The sequence below is a fragment of the Crocodylus siamensis genome, chromosome 1 (assembly GCF_052110815.1).
Source record: "Crocodylus siamensis isolate JL-2025a chromosome 1, ASM5211081v1, whole genome shotgun sequence".
In the NCBI taxonomy this organism is placed as follows: domain Eukaryota; kingdom Metazoa; phylum Chordata; order Crocodylia; family Crocodylidae; genus Crocodylus; species Crocodylus siamensis.
Window position 1 is genome coordinate 160,787,537 of NC_143395.1, and position 26,300 is coordinate 160,813,836.

Below are 26,300 nucleotides of genomic sequence, written 5' to 3' on the forward strand. Positions count from 1 at the left end.
TTTAGTCCATGAGGATTCTGAGTGCAGTCCTTCCAAAGGCTGCATGTAGGGCAGGAGGACCTTCTGTGCATAGTCAGAGCCGATCCTGGTGCCAGCCACTATTACAGTAGCATCAGCTTTGTGCAGAGCCCACTTCTGCTCTCACTCTTATGAGTTGCCCTGTTCCAGTGAAATATTTTAATGGATGTGGATGGTGGATATAGATGTGATATCTGAATCTGTAGTGACTGCAGGAGTGGCTCAGAATCTTCATTGCAGAACTTGGACAGGAATAACAACACCTTGCTTGTTCCCATAGAATAGACCTGTTAACAGGCTTGACATACTGTCTATACATCTCTGGGCCAAGGACACCTTTCTTTGTCGTCTTGTACCTCCTGTGTTGTCTTGGCCACCATTATCCTTTTCCTTCACTAGTGTTGTTTTGATACAGTGCCAGTTTTGCAAAGTAGGGAGTAGGTGGAGAGCTGGCCATTGCAGTAGCTCTTCATGCTTTGTCCAATTGAATTTCCTTTTCCAATAACTTTTCTGCATGGGCCACTTCTGTGGTGAATCTGTTAGCTTGCAGTGACCAGAAATAACACAGTAAAACCAATCATAAATGTGACATGCTGGCAGCAGCTACCAGGGAAAACAACTTTCCCTTGTTTACTTTTTGTTCAACACCTGTGTCCATTCTCTAGAGCAGGGGTTGGCAACTTTCAGTAGTGGAGGACTGAATTAACACAGCTCAGTTGTGAGGACGGCTGGAGTATATAATTTATATGAGGTTAATCTTCAACAACAATGTGACACTGGGATACTCCTTCACAAAGCACATGTGTAAGGACTACTGAACTTGCTCTAGCTCCATGCAGTTTCTCAGCAATGGGAGTGACCCTCTAGGGAAACCCCTGCTCCCTGCAAACCCTAGGTGTTTGGGGGCAGGCAGCCCTTGCTCACATATTGATTAAAGGCAGGTACCCCTCTGCACTGCAAACCTCAATCCTACCTGCAGCTCCCATTCACTGCAGTCTAGCAAGCAAAGCCCTGCACAGATACGTGACTGCTCTGCCCATCCCTCTCCAGTTGGAGACATTCTGGAGCCCCTGTTCCAGTCCCTGCTGTTGCACCTGCTCCCTAACGCATGGCCTGCCAAGCTTTGGGACCTGGCAGAAATGCAAGCAGCATCTTGAAGTACAACATGTTTCCAGGTGAGTGAAGGAGGCATGGCAGCTGCACAGTTCATGCTGCACTATGTGCTGGGCATGTCCCTGGCCAGCCCAGCGTGTGGTGCAAAATGACTGGGATACATGGAGGAGCCGTGACCACAGCTGGAACTGGTGTGCTCTTCTGTGCTTGCCATTGTTCTGGGCCTGAGTTTATCATTCCCAATTAACTCTTCTACCTCTCCTGTTTGGTATGGTATGTGTGTGCCCTATCAGCCAATTTTTTACCTATCCAACTGTGTAGGCATCAGTGCCACAGTTGCTTAATTTATTGATGAGGATTGGGTGAGAGACTGTGTCCAAGGCCTTCTTAAAGTCTAGAAAGACTACGTCCACGGTGACACCATCATCCAAGGACTTAGTTACTTGGTCATAAAAGGCAAGCAGGTTGGTTAGACAGGACCTGCCTTTGAACCCATGCTGATTGCCCCTGAGCATGATCTCCCCTGCAGGCCCCCCACAGATGTGCTGCTTGATGATTCTCTCCAAGATCTTCCTGAGCACCGAGGTGAGGCTTACAGGCCTATAGTTACTTGGGTCCTTCTTCCTCCCTTTCTTTAAAATTGGGACCACATTAGCCAGCTTCCAGTCCCCTAGCACCTGGCTAGATGACCACGAATGCTGATACATTTGGACCAAGGGCTCCACGATGACCCTGCCACCTCCCTCAACACTCTTGGGTGGAGGGCATCTGGACCTGCAGATTTAAAAATGTCTAGCCCTTTCACAAGATCCCTAACTACATCTGCACTGACTGGAGGCTTGACAGAGCTGTCTCCAAGATTGTCCCTACCTCTGGTAGGTGGGATATCCTGGTCCCCGTTCAAGAAAACGGAGGCAAAGAAACTGTTAAAAATATCAGCTTTCTTGTCTGGCGCAGCCACAAGATTACCGTTTGCGTTTTGCAGGGGCCCTACATTGCCTGGTGCCCTCTTCTTGCTCCCAATGTACTTGAAAAAGGAGTTTTTGTTGTCCTTAATCCTGGATGCTAGCCTGAGTTCCACCTCTGCCTTGGCTTTCCTCATAGCCCTCCTACACTCATGGGCTGAGGAGGAGTACTCCTCCTTGGTGATAGCTCTTCCCTTCCACTGGTTGTAGGCCCCCCTTTTAGTCCTCAGGCATTGCTGAATGCCCTTGCTGAGCTAAGGGGGTTTGAGCACTCTTACTCCCTTGCTTCTCTCAGGGACTGTTATCCTTTGGGCCTGGAGGATTGCCCCCTTAAGGTACAACCATCCCTTGTGGACTCCCATCTCCTCTGTCTTCTGGGCCCTCAGTGTCTCCCCCAGTAGCTCCTAAGCTCACTGAAGTTGGCCCTTCTGAAGTCAAAGGCTTCAGCCTTGGTGTGAGCCCTTGATGCCCTGCATTGGATGGTGAAATCCAGCAGGTGATGATCGCTGTTGCCCAGGTGGTCAAGGACCTGCAGTCCCCTCACCAGGTTATCCCCCGTGGCCAGAACCAGGTCCAGCAAGGCATTATCCAGGAAGTGCACAGCCCCACTAGGGTTAAGGTGAAGGTCCTGTAATACAGCCAGGAACCTATGCGAGTGGTCAGACATGGCTGTCTGCTCCTCCCAGCAAATGTCTGGGTAGTTTAGGTCACCCATGACAGTAACATCCCTAGACCTAACTGCCTCCATAAGCTGACTGGAGAAGTCCTGATCTAGCTCTTCCCCCTGGTTGGGTGGTCTGTAGTAGACACCCACCTTAAGGTCCCTTTTGTCACGCTCCCCTTGTGGTTTGACCCATAGTGTCTCTGCCTGACTCTCCTCTAACCGGAAGCTAATCCTTGATGATGTGAGGTGCTCTTTGACATAGAGTGCAACCCCCACACCTTTCCTCTCTGTCGTGTCACTTCTGTATAGGGTATATCCCTGAATGCCCACTGCCCAGTTGTAGGTAGGGTCCCACCAGGTTTCTGTGAGCTCTACTAAGTCTGGATTCTTGCTTGCAGTCAGGAGGCACAGTTCCTCCTGCTTACTCCCCATACTGTGAGCATTAGTGTAGAGGCACCTGAGGGTGCATGTGCCTCTCTCCCACTCCCAGGACAGTTGTGGCCCCCTGCTCCCCGGACGTTGATGCTTACCTGGGCTTCCCTTCCTCTTGTCACCCTGCATGCTGGTGAAGCATCCTCTCCACTCAAAGTGGCCCCTTCCGCCGGCGAAGCTAGTTTAAAGTCAGGGGGTGAGGGGTGGGAAGGAGGGGGTGGCAGATGGAGGCCCCCACCGTGAGGGTGGGAGTGGGGCAGAAGCAGGGGTAGACACTGCCAAGCCAGTGCAGTGAATGCAACCCTGGGGCTGGGAGTGGTGGCTGTGGGAGGGACTATGGGCAATTTTGGGGTGGTCACAGCCCTTCAAGCCTCCCCCAGCACTGCTGCCTGCCCTGCACAGCTGAGGCTGCCCTGCCCGCTTTGAGTGCAGTCCCTGGCCCTGAGCCCACAGTGGGCAGCCTGCACCCACCCCTTGCACAAATCGAGGGGAGCACATGCCCCCTATGCCTCCCCTGGCCATGTGTACAGCAGCAGCGAGCCACCCTCCCTTCTGCCTCATGTCCTCTGGATGTGCCTCCTGTGGCTCTGTTCCACTCCTGGCCCTGGGGTCATGTTCACTGCCCTTGTTTGACAGTGCCTGCCCCTGCCCCACTCCCTCACCATGGGTGTCTCAGTTTGTCCTCCCCCACACCCCCGTCCTCCACACCCCTTCTCCCGCCCCCCCCAGACTTACCAAGCTGTCAGGCTGTATTCCTGTAAATCAGTTATTGGATTGGTATATGCTGATATGGCTGGTTAATAATTGGCTATTGGTTTCAGCCAAGAAATCTTTATTTGTGCACCCCTAACATTTTCCTTTTACCTTTTTTCACTTATTCTTTCTGCTGATAGAATCATAGAAGTAGGGTGGGAAGGGACCTTGTAGATCTTCAAGTCTGACCCCCTGCCTGGGCAGGAGAAAAAACTGGGCTCAAGTGATCCTAGCCAGGTAGGCATCAAGCCTCCTCTTAAGACCCCCAGGGTAGGAGCCAGCACCACTTTCCTTGGAAGTTGGTTCCAGCTCCTAGCTGCCCTAACTGTGAAGTAGTTCTTATGGATGTCTAATCTAAACCTACTTTCCAACGACTTGTGGCTGGTATTCCTTGTTATGCCAGGAGGCGCTAGGGGAAACAAGGTCTCTCCCAAACCCTTCTGGTCCCCCCTAGTGAGTTTATAGACGGTCACCAGGTCCCCCCTCAGCCTTCTCTTGTGAAGGCTGAACAGGTTTACGTCCCGCAGTCTCTTATTGCAGGGTCTGCCCTGTTGTCCCTGGATCATGCAGGTGGCCCTCTTCTGGACCCTCTCCATGTTGTTCACGTTCCTCCTGAAGTGGGGTGCACAGAACTGGACACAGTACTCCAGCTGTGGCCTGACCAGTGTTGCGTAGAGGGGGAGGATCACCTTCTTGGCCCTGCTTGAGATGCACCTGTGGATGCACGACAAGGTGCGGTTAGCCCTGCCAACCATGACCTCGCATTGTTGGCCCATGTTCATCTTGGAGTCAGTAATGACTCCAAGATCCCTTTCTGCCTCCGTGCTCTCAAGAAGGGAGTTTCCCATCTTATAAGTGTGCTGCTGGTTACTACTGCCCAAATGCAGCACCCTGCACTTGTCAGTATTGAAGTGCATCCTGTTTGTCAGCCCACTCCTGTAACCTATCCAGGTCTTGCTGCAGTCTTTCCCTCCCTACTAGCGTGCTCACCTCACCCCAAATTTTGGTATCATCAGCGAATTTAAACAGGTTGCATTTTACCCCATTGTCCAAATCGCTGATAAAGAGATTGAACAGCGCGGGCCCAAGGACCGAGCCCTGGGGGACTCCGCTGCCCGCTTCTCCCCAAGTCGAATATGACCCATCCACCACCACTACCCTCTGAGTGCGACCCTTCAGCCAATCTGCAATCCGTCTGACTGTGTAGGCATCAATGCCGCAGTTGCCCAATTTTTCAATGAGGATGGGGTGGGAGACGGTGTCAAAGGCCTTGCTGAAGTCCAGAAAGACTACATCCACGGCAGCACCTGCATCCAATACTTTTGTGACCTGATCATAAAAGGCAATCAAGTTGGTCTGTCATGACCTGCCCCTAATGAAACTGTGCTGGTTGCCCTTGAGCATCATCTCTGAGGCTGGCTTATCGCAGATGTGGTCTTTGATGATCTTCTCAAAGAGTTTCCCTAGGATTGAGGTAAGACTGATGGGCCTCTAGTTGCCCGGGTCCTCCCTCCTCCCTTTTTTAAAGATGGGCCCATGTTGGCTATCTTCCGTTCATTTGGCACCTGGCCCGAGCACCGTGAGTGCTTGTAAAGCTGTGCCAAGGGCCCTGCAATAACCCCTGCTAGCTCCCTCAACACCCTGGGGTGGAGAGCATCTGGACCTGCTGATTTGAACATGTCCAGCCCCTCCAGAAGCTGTTTAACCTGGTCCTCCCCAACCTGAGGTCTGGAGGCGTTCCCCTCGAGTCCGTCTTGCATGATGGTGGGGAAGTCCCGGTCCCTGCCCAAGAAAACGGTGAAGAATTGGTTAAAGAGGTCTGCTTTCTGCTCTGGCGCAACCACGAGATTGCCCAGAGGATCTTGCAGGGGCCCCACATTTCCTGGTGCTTTCTTCATCCTCCCTATATATTTGAAAAAGAACTTTTTATTATCTTTGATTTTGGATGCTAGTTTAGCTTTCCTGACAGCCCCCCTACAGGCCTAAACAGAGGAGGTATTACTCCTCTTTGGAGATAGCACCCCCCTTTCACAGGTTGTACGCTGCCTTTTTGGCAGTCAGGCATTCCTGGATGCCTTTGGTGAGCCAGGGGGGGCTTTCGGGCACTCCTGCCCCCCTTGCTTTTTGTTGGGATGGTCACCCCTTGGGCCCTGAGTATCATCTCCTTAAGGAATGACCACTTATCCTGGGCACTGAGCTCCCCTGCTCTCGAGAACCCCAGCACCTCTCCCAGTAATCTCAACTCGTTGAAGTTGGCCCTCTTGAAGTCTAGGGCCGCCGCCTTGCTGCAGGCTCTTGACACCCTGCGCTGGATGGTGAATTCCAGCAAGTGATGATTGCTCTCAGCCAGGTGGTCAAGGACCTGGAGGCCCCTTACCTGGTCGCCTGTGGCCAGGACCAGGTCCAACAGGGATATTTGTTTTGAAGTATATTATTGAGCTCAAGCTAACTGATTTGTAATTGCCTAAATGACTTTTCCTCCTTTCCCCCATCCTCTTAAATACAAGTACCCTTACTACTCTGCAGTCATATGGTATCATCCTTGAGGTTTGGGATGGAGGTTAGTTGGTTCCCTTCCATTCTGAATGCAAACTTGAGTGCAAAACTTTGCTGCTGTTTGTCTCCAGCTGTAAATATTTCCTTGACTGCATCCTGGATACTGGTTATCAGGATCACAGTACCACCACTATTTTCTGTATTGTTTTATTTAAAAATATCTTTAAGAACAAATTGTTAGGGTTTACTACATTGTAACCTAGGGATTTAAGCTAAGGCCTACTCCAAGCAACATAAGACATTCTTGAAATTCTGTTCTACGCAACCAGACCTGTTCAGTTTAGATCTTCTCAGAATTCGATCGAGGATAGCGTGCAACAAATGAGTTTGGTAAATGAGATGTTCCAAAAAAACATTCTGAATACAGTAGCAAGGAATTGAAATGTGTGATGTTCATGTGGAACACCTCTTGAATTGGGTGTAGATTGCTGGTTTTCTTAGAATTTAAAGGCCAGTGTGATTATCCTGCCACTGAATTGTTCCTGGAAGATGCAAGTGTTTACATTAGCATATTGCACTTTTATCCGAGAATATCAAAGTCCTTAATTCATTAACGCTTAATGCTGAAATGCTTCTTGGCAGCCTCAACAGAAAAGGACCAATGATTGGTTAGCAATGAGAACTGAATAACACTCATGAAGTGTCCCTTTGAGAATTAATTGAAGTATACTTTTTGAGGGACGAAGGGAGGTGGAATCTTGCATTGATGCAGTAAATGTTACTCCTGGTCTGTGTACAGGCTGTTAGGTTCTGAGTTGGCAGCCCCTTCATCAGTACTGAATCTCATGTAGAAATGTAGGTTAAGTTAGCCATGTTTTCTGATTTTTGAAATATAGTTGTGACATCTGCAGTTTTTTAAATGTGATGCATTTTTTTCCTGGTTGCTTCACTATTGCTGACAGAAGTTGGAAGTTGTGTTGACAAGCAACTTATTCTTTCTTCTTCCCTTGCCTCCCTCTCATTTTGCACATCCTCTCCACCCTCAATCTAGCAAATGGAAAGGCGACAATAGCAGCGTCAGTTCACTGTGCATCAGTCCAGATGGGAAGATGTTACTTTCAGCTGGTCGAACCATCAAACTGTGGGACCTGGAGACCAAAGAAGTCTACAGAGTGAGTGACTTGTTACATGCTAAACAGTATTTTTTGGGGGGTTAAACAGGCATTGCCCATCTACTATTTCATAATACAGTGTGTCCAAGTTGTGGCACAAGACAAACAGCTGTCAGGCCAGGGGTTGCTGGAAGCTGCTGCTGTGATGATACCTTCAACTGTGGTTTCAATCTGCTGACAGTTGAATGAGGACACTAAATTCCTTGGCTGTGTCTGAGCTTGCTGCCAGTAGCCCCTTTACAAAGTTTCAATATAAGTTTGCATGGCTTTTGTTTTCCCTGGATCCATTTTTGCATGTGTTCCTTATTCTGAATGCAAAAACAAAAAGATAGGCCAAACCAACTGCTTTCAGAAGTGATAATGGATTGTATGACAGCAGGATTCAGAGACCAGGTATAATAAGACTTCATAATTTCATCAGGCAGCCTTATCTCTAAATGGTCAGTTACTAACTTGCTATCAAAGCAGTTAGGAGGAGGTCTGGTAGCAAAAATCCTAATGTTCTGGAGACACAGGGATAGACCGAACTTGGTCTGAACAAGTAGAATGTAACTACCATATTTACTAAAATACAAGACAGGGTTTCCCTCCCAAGTTCCTCATCCTGTAATTGCATACAACAAAATCTCACTAAATACATTGTCTGTCATTAAACTGCTGCCAAAAGCAGCAGGTGTTCAGCAGTGGAAACCAACTATGAAGTTGATTAAATGCAGCCAACACTCAGCATGTCTATAAAACACATGGCTTACATTGGGTAAACGTGCTGATGGGAACCTACCACAAGACTAAGTTAGTGTACCCATCTGAATAAGATATGTGATAGTGCCCGTAAAGCGCAGTCCCCCTCACTGCTGACTCTTTTACAAGTCATGGTGGTCCACAACATTGTATACGTAGACCCCCTCTCAGCCTAGTGTACATGATCAGTGGTCCTGCCGTCCATGAGGTGAAGTCGGAGCAGGTTGTCTTGCACCTTACCTGCATATACATTTTTGCAGCATCCCAGAATTTGTGACAGGAATATCTGGTTCCAGTCACGAGTGGGGCTAATTAGCACATGGGCCCTTGATTTTGTGCGGAGGGGAGGAGTGTATTTGGAGTACAGACACATACTGAGCACTGCTGAACTGTGGGGTCACTACAGCTTGAAATGCTCTTGACTCTGGTGGGGGCCCAGGCCAATGAACTATGTGATAAATGATGAACCTTTGGCATTGGACTAATATAGCTTGTACTTCATATAAGTAGTTGCCAAAGTGATGCTTAAAAGTATATTTATGGTGTACTTGTGCTAAAATTTGCAGCAGTTAAAAAAAGGTAGCATTCTGGAATAACGAAGTGTGTGGGTAACACCCAAATTGTTACAGCCATGTTTAATTTCAAGGTTACTGTTTTCAACTTGGCTTCTCATTTCCATGTGCTCAGGGAGAGCAGGGTCTGACCATAAGGAGAGGGGGAAGGGGCTGACAGGGGAAAAAGTTGGGGGGAAGCAGAAGGCAAAGGGCTATCTGACCCCTCTCAGATTTGTGTTCCCTGCCACAGCAGTGAGAGACTGACAAATTCAACACAAGCCTCCAGTAATTAGCCTCTATACCTGGAAAATGGTGACATTTATAATTTTTCCATATATAGAATCTAATTATTGGGAGGGTCATCTTACAATCAGTGTAGTCTTTTATTTGAGTAAATATGATACTTGTGTGCCTTAAGGGTTAAACAGGAGATCTTCACTTAAATCCTGAGTGCATTGGCTCATCTGTGTGCTAGACTAGAGAATACAGATGAAAACATGTCTTCACTTTCCATGTAGACCCCAGCAAAAGGACTAATAGATGAGGAAATATTCTTGGGCAGTAGCAGCAGTACTTGTGCGATACCATCTTATGGAGAGTGCTGGAAATATGCAAGGTCATTGGGAGAATGGCACATTTCTTTTTAATGCTTTCCCACTTCCACCTGTTAGTTTGTCTGTCTTATGTACATTCTTACTTTAAACACATGGTTCAAGAAACCTTTCCTTGAAATTTAGAAGCTCACAGTAATTGGATATTTCTGCTTTACTAATACTACAGAAGTGTCTTTACTAGAGTAAAGACTAACTAATAATTCTCAACACAGGGATACATTTTTCAAAATGTTGTTCTTGGTGACTACATCATCCCTTCTCAGATGAGATTTTGTTTCCACTAGCATTTCACAGGCCATGCAACAGCAGTTTCATCGCTAATGTTCACAACAGTACGACCTCCAAATGAAAATCAACCTTTTGATGGCATTACTGGGCTGTATTTCTTGTCTGGAGCAGTACATGACCGGTTACTAAGTGTATGGTAAGTAAATCTTGCTTGTTTCTGTTTCTGTGGAATATAGACTTGTTCGAAAAGAATAAATCAGATTCTGTTTTTCAGTAGTTTAACAGCAGCATTACTCTGGATTAATGCAATGATAACAATTTTGCCTTGCTGACATTAGAATGAGGGCATGAATGCCTTGTCTGTATCTGAGCACAATACCAGTACTCCCTGTTCAGGTCACTAAGGGATGCTGTGAGCTCACTATACGATCACACTTTTTATCTGTAGTTTTTTTTTATGTGTTTATCTAGGTTTCTAGATGGTTACTGTTCACTGGTTTTGTAATTTTGTGTTGCCTTTTGGTGCTGATGCAGAGGGCAAAATAATGAATGTCTTTATGGTGTATGGGTTTTTTTTTCTGGCTTTAAATAATATACTTTTTTTTCCTCCTCAGGCAGGTCAGGTCAGATAGGAAAGAAAAGAATGCTGTAATGTCTTTCACAGTTACAGATGAACCAATTTTCATTGACCTGACAGTGTCAGAAAGCAAAGAAGAGGTAAGAGAAGTAGTTTGCACTTGTTGCACAACTTGCTTTTAGTTAGTTGCTAATTCTGTTCATCTTGGAAGCAAGCAGTCTGGCTTATGGCTATGTTGCTTTTGGTAAGCAAGGATGGGTGTTTTGCTGTTAACGGTCTGATTTTTATACTGGTGTTAGATAAGAACAGTGAATGGTAGTAATGTGAAAAAAATGATTTTTCAAGCAGAATGTGCACTTCCATTCAGACCTTTCTCCCATAGGTATATTTACAACATTCTCACAATTTAGAGCCAGTTAATTATCAGACTGCTGCTTGTTACATCTAGTAGCACAGACTGTTTGTTTGGTTTTTTCCAAACTAGTGTGGGCATTGCCACAGTTTCCTGAACTGATAGAACTAGAGGGTTCCTATTTTTGGGGGGGTTTTAAGTGAATGAATTTGTATTTAATACGTAGTCCATAAATGGTATTTCTCTCTTGTTATGGTAATCAAGAAGAAGCTTGATGGCATAAAGGGCAGATAAAGCTTATTATTGACTATGAACATACTTCATTTATTCAAATCCAAGATGAGCACCTCTCTCTCCCAGTTCAACATGGCGGGGCGGTGGCTTGTCTTGGATTCGGGTACATGTAGGGTGGGGCTGCTGTGGTTCCAGCTCTTGCCCTGAGCCTGGGTCAAGGTCAGAGCAGCTGCATCCATCTACCTCTTTACAGCCACTATCCCCCATTGCCTACTGTCAAGCATAGGCTCTGGTTCATGCTTATTTCCTTCCAGGCATACACACAAGCTGCATCCCCTCTGCCCAGGCAATTGACAGCAGCCTAGCTCCAGCCCTGGGACACTGCTGCATGGCTGGACAGGGTTGGAGTTTTCATATGCTCTGTGCCCAGGAGAGAGTGGAGCTGGAGCTGTGCCTAACCGTCAGCACGGGGTGGGGGCAGAGGCTGTGGGAAGTGGGTGTGGGAGCAGAGGCTGCAGGGAGGAGGGGCAGAACAGATTTATAAATTTTCTGCATATAGAATTTAATTATTGGGGATTATCTTAAATTTAAGTCATTTTGGATTTGGGTAAATAGAGGAATTGAAACTGGTTCCATAAACCTGTTTCAGTCTCTGTTTTAAGTACCAGTGTCTCTGTACAGCTTTCAGATCCCTTGAATCTTGATACTTCAAGCCAGGTTTTTCATTTTCACTAGGTGGGCCCACCCATTGCCAGAGGTCAGGGAGAGTATTCTGTATTATATACATACCTGTAATTGGCTAAATTGGGGGAAGTGTTTTGGTTGAGTTACTGCCTTGTTTGCATGTGCAGCCTTAGAATCGGCATCCTTTAGCTATCTGCATATGGATGTACTGGAAATCCTCCTCCTATTAAATACCACTTGTCCAAACTTATGCTTCTGCCTCATCTAAGGCTTTCTGGTAGGACCGAGCCATATCAGTAGTACTGCAGTAGAGCTATAATATATTGAATAGCCATATTCTGATTCTTGAGAGTTGCCCTAACTATTCCCAAAATGTTATCTTGGCAACTATGAGCTTTCCCAATCCTTGAAGATTTTCTTTAAATCTTTTACAGGTGTGCATTTGTGATTTGATTTCAGTTTTTCTGTGGTACAGTTTTTCTGTGGTACGGTAAGTGATGAATGAAGGTGATGATGTAAAATAACATGTTGTGACTTCCTTTCAGCCAGTGAAGTTAGCAGTTGTATGCAGAGATGGACAGCTGCATTTATTTGAACACATTTTAAATGGGTGAGTTGATACTTACATTTGACAAACTCCTGAGGACATGTCAAAGATGTTTTCAGTAATTTCTAAATATTGTGTTGCATTTCTTAAACTTTTTACACCTGTTCATAAGATGAGTTCCAAGTTTCTTTTGCATGTCAGGTTGTTGGGAGTATGAGAGATGGTTATCTAGTAGGTGGAACAGAGGGCTACTAAATTGAGATTTTTAGCTTCCGTACTTAGCTCTGCTGTTTGTCATCTTGGATAAGTTAAACTCCTCTGCCTGCATTACCCTCTCTGTAAAATGAATGAACAGTTGAGGTTGAGTTTATTAGCAATCTTGTCATAAAAGATGCTGTAGAAATGCACAATGTAAATGTGTTTCAGTTAAATCTATTTCAATTAATTCCTATTTTAATAGGTACTGCAAAAAGCCCTTAACATCAAACTGCACTATCCAGATAGCCATGCCTGGAAATGACAGTGACTCCACACCAAAACCAGTCCCTATCCTAGCAGCTGCGTTTTGCTCAGACAAGCAGTCATTGATGATTGTTTATGGAAACACCTTACAGCCTATTATTGAAAGAGTGGTATGTAAAACCTACTGAATTTGAAACCATATTTTTGTAAGCCCCTAGCAAAAGTGTCAAACTGCTCTCTGAATAGGGGGAGATTTTTTAAATTGGAGCCCTATAATAAGGTAAAATGTTTCCTTCCTAAGGTGATTTGGTAGATCTGTCTGAAAGGGGATTGTTATGTGTTCTGTTAAGATGTGCATCATGATAATGTGTTTTAAACTTGATTGCTTGTTTGTTCCTCCATTAGTCCTTGAGCACCACTGAATCCCCTGTATGTTTGGTAAGGGACATTCAGAAGACGTTGGTGCTTAAAACGGAAATGGATGTGACAAAGGTGAGTCTTGCTTTGAAATACTCTGTTTTTCTGATTGTACATAACAAGCCACAAACTTTGCCACCTCTTTTAGTAAAGAGCTAGGTCTTACATGGTCCCTCTTTAGATTAAAAGTTCCTGGATTTCTACAGATATTGCATGCTTGGATATTTATGCAAACGTGACCCAAGTTCATCTGATGGCTATTAAAGGTTTTAGTGTGCAGTGCTGCATCTTGATCCCAGAGCTGCTTGGATAGAGATGGCAACTCACATTGTGTGATCTTTGTGGTTTTCATTTCTCTTAAGCATGAAGGCATTCCCAGTTTTACCAACTTACTTCCCAGTGAGATGTCACAGTAGTTCCTAGTTAGACAAAGTTTGAGTGACCTTATTTTAATATTTTTGTAAAACTGGTCCTTAGCCTGGGAAGTAGCACCCTCTGGCTTCCATATAGTCCCATTTACCAGGAAAGAAGTACCTGAGTATATGACTTTGAAAGCTGAAAGTCAAGTCCAGTGGCTTTGTATTGTGTTTCCAAGCTGGTATGGGGAGACCACAGTGTAAGTATCAATACATCTGGCTGCTCTACAGATTGCCTTTCTACAGTCATGCTCCCTGGTCCCCTTGGAAATTCTTTGGAGTCATTGGTGAAGAAATGGAGAGTCATTTGAGGAGGTGTACCCTTCCTTTTCTCTCACAAGAGTAAATGTACAGTCTGCTTTTTGAGACTCAATGTATTGAGAAGTAACTCCTCTGATTTATTTTTTGCATTTTGTGACACTTAATCATACAACATGCAGTGGGTTTGGGGTCTCTGCATATGACTGTCAGCCAGGCAGGTGCTTATGTTCTTGTGCAGTCAGAAAAGCAGTGAGGATAAAGAGGAATCATAGAATCAATGAGTCGGAAGGGTCCTGGACAGATGATCTAGTCCGACCCGCTGCCATGGGCAGGAAGGAGCACTGGGGATGGGAGGGGTCATAAGACCCCAGCCAGGTGCCTATCCAGTCTCCTCTTGAAGATTTCCAGGGAAGGTGAGAGCACCACTTCTCTGGGAAGCCTATTCCAGGCTCTGGCCACCCTTACAGTGAAGTAGTTCTTCCTGATACCTAACCTAAACCTATCCTCTCTGAGCTTGTGGCCATTGTTCCTGGTGACTCCAAGGGGGGCCCTGGTGAACAGACTTTCCCCAAGTCCCTGCTGGTGGCCCCTGATAAGGTTGTAGGCAACCACAAGATCCCCCCCTTAGTCTCTTCTTGTGGAGGCTGAAGAGATTCAGGTCCCTCAGCCTCTCCTTATATGGCTGGCCACAGAGGCCCCCAATCATACAAGTGGCCTCCTCTGGACCCTCTCCAGGTTCCCCACATCCTTCTTGAAGTGCAGTGCCCAGAACTGGACACAGTACTCCAGCTGTGGCCTGACCAGCGCCGCACAGAGGGGGAGCAAGACCTCTCTGGACCTGTTAGTGATGCCCTGTTGATGTATGACAGAGTGTGGTTAGCTCTGCCTATTGCCTCATCGCATTGGCGACTCATTCGTCCTGGAGTCAATCCTGACTCCAAGATCCCTCTCTGCCTATGTGCTGCTGAGAGGGTGAGCCCCTAACCTCTAACCATAATGCTGGTAAGATGCAGTAAAGCTGAAGCTGTAAAAAATATTGGGCATGCTGTGATGACCTCCAAGTTGGTTTCGCTTATTGCCGAATTCCAGTGAAGACATTCTTCTCTTGGCTGTCTGAGCATGCCTACTGAGGAGTTTTAAAGCACTTGGTATAGTTGGGGCGGGGGGAGGGGGGGATGGTGAGGGAGGGATTGGGGAATGGGGCAGGGTGAGGGGTGTAGCTGTGGGCAGCTCATCCAGGGTGGGTGCGCTCTCCGTTGCTGCACACATCCCCGGTGGCGTTATGTGTTCCCCAGACTTATTATGCATGGGGCAAGGGCCAGGGACTGTGCTGGCCTTTTCCTGATGGGAGGCAGGGCTGGGCCGGGGCTACGTTTGAGGCAGGCAGTGGCAGTGCTGAGAGGGGTGACTATGGGGTGTGCTGCAGTCACCTCCAGAATTTTCCATAGTCACCGCTTCCCCCCCAGAGTGCAGCCCCAGCCCAGCCCCGCCACCAGGGAGAGGCTGGTGCAGCCCCTGGCCCCAAGCCCTCAGCGGGCAGCCCAATCTTGCTCTGCATACAAATTCGGGGGGGCACATGCCCCCCCACGTCTCCCCTTTGGTTGCATGCTGTGGTGGGGAGCTGGCTGAGCCACCTGCAGCTCCGTCCCCTGCCCTGTTTCACTCTGGCTGGGCAGAGCCTACCCCAGCCCCTCTCCCTCTCTCACCGCTTGGGGTTTGATCCCCCCCCACCCCAAACACCTCCTGCCCCCCCCCCGACATATCAGCTGGACGCTGCTCTCCAAGCTGATGGGCTTCATATTGGTTATTGGATTGGTATCTGCCGATATGGCGAGTCAATAATTGGCCATCTGCATCGGCCAAAAAAATCTTTATCGGTGCACCCCTTCTTGCTGATCTTCTTCATGTTCTTTAAAGATCCCACAGTGTTGTTTCTTTGTGTGATTTAGGATTGCTAACTGGAGCTGTCCTGGCCTGATTCTAATCCAAGTAACCATTTCACATTGCTTAAACCCCCCCTTCAGTTTTATTGTGATGATGTGTTCTCCTCTAATTGTCCTCTAGTGTTATACAGTTGCTGCCTTTTGATGACAGGTCAAGTGATTCCCGTGTGTTGCTTAAAGGTACTACATAAAGCAAGTGTGTAGTGTCTATTGGCAGCACACACTCGGGCATTTCTGTTGGGAATAATTAGGAAACACTTCCTTCAGTGGAAAATTGCAGACTGTTCCTCTAAATGTAAAAGATTTGTAGAAGATGAGTCTCCCGTGATGAATATTCTTCAACCTTTTTCCCAATATTAACTGAATATTCTTCCAATGGGATCAATGTTAAAGTTCATCGAAGGTCTTCCCATTATAAAACTAGACGCACATGACAGAAGTGTACTATATATAGCAAGACATGGCTTTTACCTGCTGTTTGGGCCTCAAAAAATAAACTTTTTTTTAACTATGGAAAACACAAAGGTGTTTCTTGTTCATACATATGTGGATCTCTCTTGTTACTAGGTAAAAACACCTGTTGTGAACTCAGAAGCCAAAGTTCTAGTGCCTGGAGTCCCAGGACATAGTGCAGCTATCAAACCCCTGTCCTCTGGGACGGAGAAGGCGAAAAAGAAAAGGAAACCAGGAGGCAAGGAGGTAAAGTGTTCTTGTCACGTGTTAATAGTGAAACCAGACTATGAAGTCAGTCTGTTGATACACAGAAGCATGCTCGGTGTACTGGGCAGAAACAGGATTTTGAGAATTACTTTACATGGAAGGACTTGATGTGTACTGACTTCCCCTTGACTACAAGCAGCCTTTCATCCAAATTCCATGTGCCCTGCCTTGTAAGTTTGTCGCATTGTTGGAGAACTTTGTTGTATTTTTGCCTTCTCTTTCCTTAGTAAGCTGCATAGCTTTATCTGGAACATTATTTCTCAGTACAAACTTCATTTCCCTGTTCTTTCCCCAGCTGTACCTGCATCTGATTTCTCTGTTGATCAGCTGTGCTGTGCTGTGAGACATGGAGAACTTGTCCTGCTTAAACAAAATAACAGGACAGTGCTTGTCAGCAGATAATGCTGTAGAAGGGTCGGTGCTTTGCTTCAACTGATGGCTTTATAAAATGCTGCTGAAAAAAACCAATTGGTGACCATGAGTCTTGGTCCTGTGCATGAGGTGGCAGGTTGGTTTAAATAACACTACTTCTTGTTTTTCTGTTCCACAGGCTAGCATCGAAGACCGCCTGGGTGCAATGGATATTGATGCAATGAAAGTAAAAACACAAGGTGGCCTTCCACAAACTGACAGCTTTGCAGTGCTTTTGGTTCAGGGTTTGGAAAGCAATGATCCTGACATCTTAAATGTAAGTGTTTAAAAGAACAATGCACATTGCTCAAGTAACCCCTCTTAGACTTGGGGGTGACTTTTATGTGTTGAAAGCCATATGTATGATGTTGAATCTGTCACTTACTTCTAGTCCACTTAGGGCTAGAGCTCTTCTGAAGTGCTTTGGTGAGATAAGTAATAAGATGCTACACATTTGTTCATTTAATAACCTCACCCGTACTCTGGGAGTAGACAAATAGCTTTCAGGAAGAGAGGTTAAATGTTTTGAGATCTCAATGTAGGATCAGCAGCCCTTTATCTACTGGAATCTGCTTATGCTGTTGGGGAAAGGATATTTTCTATCAACTCCCAGTTCAAGTACTTTTCTCCTCCTCCACCTGACCAGTAAGCTTACTGGAAAACAGATTTTCGCATACAGACTTGCTCTTTTGCATATCATGTTAACGTGCTTGTTTCCTTAGAAAGAGCCGTATTATTTCATAGATTTCCTAGACATTAGGGCTGGAAGGGACCTTAGGAGATCGAGTCCAGCCCCTTGCCCAAAGGGCAGGAAGTCAGCTGGGATCATAGGATCCCAGCAAGATAAGCATCCAATTTACTCTTGAAGGTGTTCAATGTAGGTGCTTGAACCACCTCCGCTGGCAGACTGTTCCAGACCTTGGGGGCTCGGACAGTAAAGAAATTCTTCCTTATGTCCAGCCTGAAACGGTCTTGCAGGAGTTTGTGACTGTTCGACCTCGTCATCCCTTGGGGAGGTCTGGTGAACAAATGTTCCCCCAGATCCTGGTGGTCACCCTTGATAAACTTATAGGTGGCCATCAGATCATTCCTGAGCCTGCGCTTTTCCAGGCTAAAGAGTCCCATGGCTCTCAGCCTGTCATTGTAAGATCTGTTTTCCTGACCTCTGATCATGCGCGTGGCTCCTCACCAAGGCCGAGTACAAGGGGAGAATGACGTCCCGGGATTTGCTCGAGAAGCATCTATGGATGCAAGCCAGCGTTTTGGTCGCTTTATTAGCCGCAGCATTGCATTGCAGGCTCATGTTCATCTTGTGGTCAGTGATGACCCCCAAGTCTCTTTCTTTTGTAGTGCTATCCAACGTAGCACTGCTGAGCCTATAAGGAAACTGCAGGTTTTTCCTCCCAAGGTGGAGAACCTTGCATTTTTCGGTGTTAAACACCATCAGGTTCTCGTCTGCCCATTTGCTGAGCTTGTCCAGGTCAGCCTGGATCACCCGCCTATCTTCTGGCGTGGATGCTTTGCCCCAAAGTTTGGTGTCATCGGCGAACTTGGCCAGTCCACTCCTGACTCCAATGTCCACATCATTTAATGAAGATGTTGAACAGGATGGGTCCCAGGACAGAGCCTTGAGGGACCCCACTGGTCACAGGGCAACACGATGAGTGACTGCCATCAATTACAACCCTCTGGGTCCGACCACGGAGCCAGTTTCCCAGCCAGCGGATCGTGGTGGAGCCAAGGCCACAACTGGGCAGTTTGGCCAAGAGGTGATCATGGGATACCAGATCAAAGGCTTTTTTGAAGTCAAGATATATGACATCAATCTCTTTTCCCTTGTCCAGGTGATAGGTCACCTGGTCATAGAAGGAAATGAGATTGGTCAAACAAGACCTACCCGCAACAAACCCGTGCTGGCTATCCCTTAGGATGTTAGCCTGGGCCAGTCCCTCAAGGATGGCCTCCTTAATAAACTTTTCTAAGATCTTCCCCAGGATAGAAGTCAGGCTAATGGGCCTGTAGTTAGCCGGATCCACTCTCCTCCCTTTCTTGAAGATCGGCACCACATTGGCCTTCTTCCAGTCTTCGGGCACTACACCAGAGCGCCAGGAGTTTTCAAAGATCCGTGTCAGGGGCTGGGCTATGATGCTCACCAGCTCCTTGAGTACCCTGGGGTGCAGATTGTCAGGGCCAGCTGACTTGAAGGTATCCAGCTTCTCAAGGTGTTCCTTCACGAGGTCAGCATTGATGGAGGGTAGGGGATCCCCATCACCCGGATCTCCCTGTCCCATAGCAGGCATGGGCGTCCCATGGGACTGATGAAAGACTGACGCAAAGTACCTATTTAATAGGTTGGCTTTTTCCTGGGCGTCAGTTGTCAGTTGCCCCATCTGGTTTAGCAGGGGTCCAACCTTGCCCTTGCTTTTCCTCCAGCTCCCCACATATCTGAAAAAGGACTTTTTGTTGTCCTTGATGCTCAAAGCTAGTTGGAGTTCAGTTGCAGCCTTGGCTTTCCTGGTTTGCTCCCTGCAGGACCGGACCAGTGCAGAATAATTCTCCTTGGAGGTGAATCCCATCCTCCATCCTTTGTAGGCTTTCCTTTTTAGCCTCAGGAGGTCCGCTAGGTCCCTAGAGAGCCAGGAGGGCTGCTGTGCCTTCTTGCTGCCTTTCCTCCGTGTTGGAATAGATTTAGCTTGTGCATTGAGGATCGCTTCCTTGAGAAGCAACCACTCTTCTTGAACTCCCATCTCCCTGGGGTCACGGTCCCTGAGGGCCTGACCGACAAGCCTCTTGAGCTTGTCAAAGTTGGCTTTTCTGAAGTCAAGGACTTCAGTGTTGCTGACTGACTTGCCAGCTTTACGGCAGATGGTGAAGGTGATCAGCTCGTGGTCGCTGTCACCCAGCTTCCCATCGATTACTAGGTTGCCGATTAGGTCGTCCCCCGTAGCCAGTGCCAGGTCGAGTAGCGCTTTGCCTCTCGTTGGCCCATAGACTTGAGTCAGGTAGAGGTCATCCACGCACGAGAGAGAGCTTTGCGACTGCTCGGATTTTGCTGAGTGATCTTCCCACGAGATGTCCGGGTAATTGAGGTCACCCATGACAACCAAGGTCCTGGAGCAAGCGGCCTCAGTCAGTTCCCAGGTGAACTCCTGGTCAAGCTCAGGACTTTGAGTGGGAGGTCTGTAGTAGACTCCCACCGTTGTGTCCCCTGTGCCGTTTTTCCCATGAATTTTTACCCAGAGGGTCTCTAGCTGTCCATGCTGGTCGCCAACATCAGCTTGCAGGGACATGTAGCTTTCCTTCCCATAGAGAGCTACACCCCCGCCCCTTTTGTCAACACGATCCCTCCTGTACAGAGTATAGCCCTCTATACCCATGGTCCAGTCATGGGTGGAGTCCCACCAGGTCTCCGTTATCCCAATGACATCATATTTCTTTGCACTGAGCAGGAGGACGAGCCCCTCCTGCTTGTTACCCAGGCTCCTGGCATTAGTGTACAGGCAGGCAAGTGTGCCCTTGGGGGCTCTTGCCTTGCCCACAGATTGTGCCAGGGCTGGGGCAGGGGTGGGCTCCCTTAAGTGCCTTGGTCTGCTGGCTTTGCAAGGGTCACTCAGCAGGCCAGCAGTGGCAGTAGCCCCCCCATCCCCCAGAGGGCTTTGTTTAAAGCCCGGTGGAGCAGGTCAGCCAGTCTGGCTGAGAAGAGCCTCCTCCCCAGGGGGGAGAGGTGGAGGCCATCTCTTCCCAGCAGCTCGCTGCCTCTCTTGCCAAAGAGCGGGCTGTGGTCATGTAAGCCAAAGCCTTCCCGATGACACCAGCTCCGCAGTCTTTGGTTCACTGCGTGGATCCTCCTCTCCCTCCTCAGCCCATAGCCCGAGTCTGGGAGGATCGATGAAAACACCACCTGAGCTCCCAGACCCCTAAGCCCCGCTCCCAACTCCCTGTAGCGCCTCATGACCTGGCTGGGGGTGCTCTGAGCCGTGTCATTGGTGCCCACGTGAATAAGGAGCATGGGGTAGTGGTCTGTGGGCCAGAGGAGCTGCGGGATCCTCTCCGCAGTGTCTCAGATGTGGGCCCCCGGGAAGCAGCAGACTTCCCGGGCTAAGGGGTCGGGGCGGCAGATTGCCCCCTCAGTGCCCTGCAGGATGGAGTCTCCTACAACAAACACCTTTCGCTTTGTCTTGGGGGGAGCGGGTCCAGTAGCTGTGGTTGAGCCTGGGTTGCCTGCGGGAGCAGGCAACTGAGCAGGCTCTGCTGGGGCTGCAAGAGGTGCGAACCTGTTGCTAAGCTCTGGCGAGGGAGCGGCCTTGGTGCGGCGGGTCTTCGGGCCCTTGACCACCTTGGTCCATGCCCCTGCCTGGGCAGAGCGGGAGGTCCCAGAGTCCTCCTTAGTCCTGGAGGGAGACGGTGCTCTCCCCTGCGGCTCCCGGGGGAGAAGGGCCTGGCAGTAGGAGTCTATCTCCTGCTCACAGTCCCTGATGGCACGCAGTCTCTGGACTGTGGCCTGGAGCCCCTCCAGCTGGCGCGCCAGAGACCCCAGTAGGGAGCAGACCCCGCAAGGGGAGGTGGCCATGCTCCCGGGCCCCAGAGCCTGGAAAAGGGACAGGGAGCCCCCGCAGCCAAGAGCCAGGGGCTCCGTCTGCGTGGAGCCCGGAACCATGGGCTCCGTCTGGGCGGCCGTCTCTGAGGTGCCCGATGAGGGGGGGCCACAGAGCCCGAGGGGACCCTCGGGGTGCGGCGCGTGCCATCCGTGTCATGCCTCTGGCAGGCTGGCTACGGCTGGGGCTGACTACTCTGGGGGGGGTCGCAGGCAGGGTCTCGTGCCCTCCCACACCCTCTCCTGCGCGAACTCCACGCTAACTCGAGCGCCTGTTTACGCAGCCTGTTCGCGCAGCTCCGGTCGCGGGGCTCCCTGGGGGGCTGGGCCAAGTAGGGGCCTGGGCGGGGGCTTGACCCGGCCCGGCACCAGGCAGCGGCCTCCTCCCAGCAAGCGAGGAGTTAACCCCTTCCCACCACGAGCCCGCTTGCCTCCGGCTGTGCTGGGGGTCGGCAGGGGGCTCTGCGGCTGCTGAGGGGGTGTCTGGGGGGCTTCGGGGGAGCGGGGGCGCAGCGGGCTTCACCCGTGCGTCTCTCACCGCTCCGGAGCCTAGAGGCTTTTGCTCATCTCCCTTGCTGCATATGCCTTCTCTCTGAGTGTACTGAATTGGCAGTGTGAGGGGCAGAGACTTGGACATAGTCTGTATCAATGTTTTGTAAATGTGAGGTTCTTCTCGATGGTGAATGTTTCTGATGGTATTTCTCCCCCCCCCCCCTTTTTTTTTTTAACAGAAAGTGCTACAAACGAGGAAGGAAGCTTTAGTAAAGAATACAGTAGCCAGGATACCTGTACATGCTGTCATTCCCCTGCTGCATGAGGTAGGAGATGCTGCACTTGTGCTATGGGACAAATTATATTTGTCTTCTGCTCTTATTAGGGAAGTCCTAAGATGCATCTTCTGTTTTGGCTCCATAAAATGGGTCCTGTGGTTATGCAGTTGTGAGGTAGTGCATATCCTATTTGACTGCAGCCAGATGCATGGGAAGTATGATATTACTAGGGACCTACTGAATTCATGGTGGAAGTCGGGTGCACTGTGGCTGCTTTAATCTTGCAGGTTCCCCTGTGCGTCCCCCTCCCCTGCTGATTGGTGGAGGGGCCTCACTTGCAGCTTGCTCCTGATCAGTGGGGAGGCAAAACTTAAAACCACAGTTAAGGCACTGCTTTTGCCTCCTGCCACTGATTGGCTACGGGGCCCTTGATGGCCCTGTTTGCTGCTGGAGGGGAGGTAAAAATGGCGCCATGTTTAAAACCATGGTTTTAGCTTCTCTGTTGATCAAGAGGGAGTAGCGGGGTCCTCTGCTAATCAGCAGCGGGGGCTGGGAAAGGAGCAAGTTGTTCCTGGAGGGAACATGCAAGATTAAAGGAGCTGCTGCACACTCTGCTTTCACCGTGAGTTTGGTAGGTCCCCAGATATTACCAAAGCCGGGCTCATTTTCCTTGTGTTGTCGGATAAACTTCAGGAGGAAGTGCTTGTGTGACTTGCTGTACATTAGTAAGCAGTTAAAAAAAAAAAAGTTTGAAATGTCAAATTTTGGCCTTTGGAGATGGGTTGCTTCACCCCATGGAAAACTCTTCCTTAAGAATCTCCTTTTTAACCTAAGCCTATAGTATGAACTCCCTAGCAGTAATGTATTTGAAGTTCAGCATTTCTAGTCAAACCTGTTTCTTGAAGGGGGTCACACTTTTAGGTGTGCAAATATCTTTGACTGACTGACCAGGGAGAGGGAAAGATCTTCACCTGGCAAGTGTATTTTCTTCAGAGCCTGGGACTCTTCAGTCTGCTCCAGACTCTTTTCATTTAGCAGTAAGCTCTTTAACATTCCAGCTTGTCAGCTGTGTGGTAGTTTTAGTAGTTTTAATTGAAGGCAGTATAACTGTACATGTATCAAAGGGTTTCTTTGCTTTGTCCTGCCAGCTGTACCTTGGCTTTCATACATGTTTTATGACTGCATATGGTAAGAGCTTCAGTCATGTTACTGTAAGAAAACTCACCTTCCCCAACCAGTTGATGCAGCAGCTAGAGGAACCTTTAGAGCATATATCAGCTTTTGTGATGGCTAATTCTGGCAGACTGAATACTGCCTGAGTTGTTGGACTGTCACATCACTGTAATGTCGGGATGAAAACTGCCATATATGCCACTTTTTCTAATTGACCTCTTGTTATTTTCTTTAGCTTACAAAGAGATTGCAAGGTCACCCATACAGGTAAGAAAAATGACCTGCAAACTAGTTTAAAATACTATTCTTAAGAGAGTTAGGCCTTTTCACATGTTTCAGTGGGCTTCGCTGCAGTGATTCCAAGACTATAACATCTAGAAAGGAAAAAACTGACATGAGCAGCCAAGGTTGCAGCTGTTTGGAGAGGTCTCTATCAGGACTCGGTAGTCAGCTTGAGGAATGGCACAAGTTCAAATAGGAGAGGATGCAAGCAAGCATGCTAATATGAAGCATCCCCTTATTGTCTCACTTGCTGGACCTGTCTTGATGCTTTCATCTTGTAGCCAACAGGTTTCAGTCTTCAAATTAAGCTATGGGGTTAAGGACACAAACCAGAAAATGTTCTTCTAATGGGATGGGGGGAAACTCGGGGAAATAATGTCTGCATCCGATTTAAGAAAAAAACAAACTCCTAAATACTTCCTTAAAGTGTGTCAGATACTCATCAGATATTCTTGCATAGTTTCATAATTCACAGTAGTTCATAAAACTTTGTATTTTGTAACTTAATGCCCTGACACTTGCGTTCTTTTGTTGTTGTTGTCGTTCTTTTTGTAGAATGCAGTGTCCACTAGGCATTGATTTAATTAGGATTCTTGAATGCATATAGAAGACCACACACAGAAATCCAGTCAAGCCAATTTCCAATTATGCAGTATGTTTTAGGGGTGTAGTTTTTGTAAAATAAATAAATAATTTAAACACTTAAGTATACCTGTGTCTAGATACACTCGGTATTCACTGATGTTAACTATAAGTATTGGATCCCAAAATCTGAGTTACTTTAAATGTTCTGGAAGGCTGAAGTGAGTAAATGTTAGTATACCATTCTTGCAATCTGTCCTACTTTGTAGTTCTTGTGATAGCACAGTGCATTTATGGTAGGGTGGTATTTGAACCAACATTTGAATATAATATTCAAAATCCTTTACCATGTGTCATATAGGAAATGTGTAAAATTTAGCTATTCTTTTCTTTATATTTTCTTAAAGAAGCAAAATAGCAGCAAGTTTGATCACAGTGAGCTTTCTGTTTTTTAACGTGATACTTGGCTATGTACCTTTGCATAATTTTTACATTAACTTACTTTTCTCTTTCTACTTTTTCATATGAATGTAAAACATTGAAACCCCCCATTGGGCAAAATGCCTCGAAGCTCTTTTATGTTTAGCAAAAAAAAGCCCTCTTTGAGCTTGTGGCTTTTTAATGTTTCAAGGATATAGTTCAGCTGCTGAGAGACTTGATGATTGTTATTTTTTACTTCTGCATTTCAAGAAGGGGAATTTCAAGATAGCTAAATTTTCATGTTCTTTTTTAGTGTTTGTATTTCAAACTATCAGGACTTTTGTTTACAGAGCATTAATTGACCATGGTATAAGAGAATATAAATACTTTTGATACATGACATCATATATATTTGTTTAGATTTGATAAATTCCTAAATAGTTACTAAATTAGTAATTTCAGTGTAGTAAAGAACCTTTTTATCAGTATTGGGACACTTCATAAGACATTTTGTGAGGTGTGAAAGCTTTCTCCATATTTTTAGGGGCGTGGGGGACAGTGTGGAGAAACAGAATAATTTTGATCTGGTTTCAGTGTTAAAAGCAAGAGATTATGAGGCAAGGGTGGGCAGTTATTTGGACCCAAGGGCAAGCCACATAGGGAATTTTGATCAGCTGTCTTGGGCCAGGTCAGCACTGGCACCCCACCCCCAATCTCACCAAAACTCCCAATAGGGCTGTGGGCAGGTGGGAGCAGTGTTCAGGAGTGGAGTGGGAGGGGCAGGAGAGTCTGGGATCACATGCCCCTGCCTTCTGCAGCAGGACATCTGCATGTGTGTGTAAAGGTGGTGCTGCCTGTGCACTAAGTCCTGGGAACCTACTGTGGGTGAAGGGAGGGAAGGACGGGGGTGGGGGGCACATGCAGCAGAGCTTCTCTGGGTGGTGTGGTCTGCACTGTTCCCGCAACACTTCACCTGGGGCTGAACCGCACTTACTCGCACCAGGGGCAGCCTGTGCCATGTTCTTGCTGGTGCCTGCAGCCTGGCTGGGTGCTGCTCTGTGGCCTCCCTCCAGTTCCAGGATCTGGAGCGAGGTTCCTGTGCACCTGATGAGAAAGGCATAGCACAGAGCAGCAGGAGTGAAAGGAGGAGTTGCTGCTAGGGATGGGGGTGAGGAGCAGCACCCAGTTAGCTGCAGCTGCCCTGGGAACAGGCTGCTGGAACCTGCTATTACCCCTGTTCCCGCATATGGGGCTCGAGCTCTGGCTCCTGGGAAGGCGGCTAGGAGCTGAAGCTGGAGCCCAGACCTTGGGGCAGGAGCCACTCGGCTGAAGCTGCTGGCCTGCCCACCTGGGACAGTGGCATGACAGTACAGTAGAGCAGGAGTAGCTTCTGGTGGGCTGTTCCCATTGCAGCTGGCTGGGTGCTACTCTGCCCCCCTACCTCCAGTAACAGCTCTTACTCTTGCTCTTGCTGCACTGTGCCTTGCTGCTTCCAGCAGGTGGATGGGGCTCTGGCTCTAGAACCTGGCCACCTTTCATCGAAAGGTGGCTGTGAGTTGAAGCTGGATCCTTGTGCACTGGGGGGGGGGGGTAGGAGCCACCCCACAAACTGCTCACCCAGCATGGTGCTGGGGGAGCAAGATCAAAAGCAGGAGCTGCTGCTGGAGGCAGTGAGTGCAGAGCAACAACTGGCTGCAGCCATACC

General features: G+C 48.0%; 1 protein-coding gene and 2 non-coding genes across 3 annotated transcripts in view; all 3 read left to right on the top strand.

Moving 5' to 3' along the window:
* WDR43 (WD repeat domain 43) overlaps positions 1–26,300 on the top strand; it is a 43,674-nt gene that overhangs the window by 12,377 nt on the left and 4,997 nt on the right. The window contains exons 4-13 of the mRNA XM_090047175.1: positions 7,493–7,613; positions 9,807–9,946; positions 10,365–10,467; positions 12,143–12,207; positions 12,605–12,776; positions 13,012–13,098; positions 16,211–16,342; positions 16,914–17,051; positions 22,100–22,186; positions 23,547–23,578. Of these exons, the coding sequence (XP_089903301.1) occupies positions 7,493–7,613; positions 9,807–9,946; positions 10,365–10,467; positions 12,143–12,207; positions 12,605–12,776; positions 13,012–13,098; positions 16,211–16,342; positions 16,914–17,051; positions 22,100–22,186; positions 23,547–23,578 (1,077 nt within the window). The remainder of the gene's footprint in view (positions 1–7,492; positions 7,614–9,806; positions 9,947–10,364; positions 10,468–12,142; positions 12,208–12,604; positions 12,777–13,011; positions 13,099–16,210; positions 16,343–16,913; positions 17,052–22,099; positions 22,187–23,546; positions 23,579–26,300) is intronic.
* On the top strand, positions 7,751–7,834 carry LOC149873564 (small nucleolar RNA SNORD53/SNORD92). Its single transcript, XR_016440114.1, has one exon. It is a non-coding gene; the product is annotated as a small nucleolar RNA SNORD53/SNORD92 (small nucleolar RNA).
* LOC149873565 (small nucleolar RNA SNORD53/SNORD92) lies at positions 14,743–14,821 on the top strand. The gene has a single exon (XR_016440112.1). It is a non-coding gene; the product is annotated as a small nucleolar RNA SNORD53/SNORD92 (small nucleolar RNA).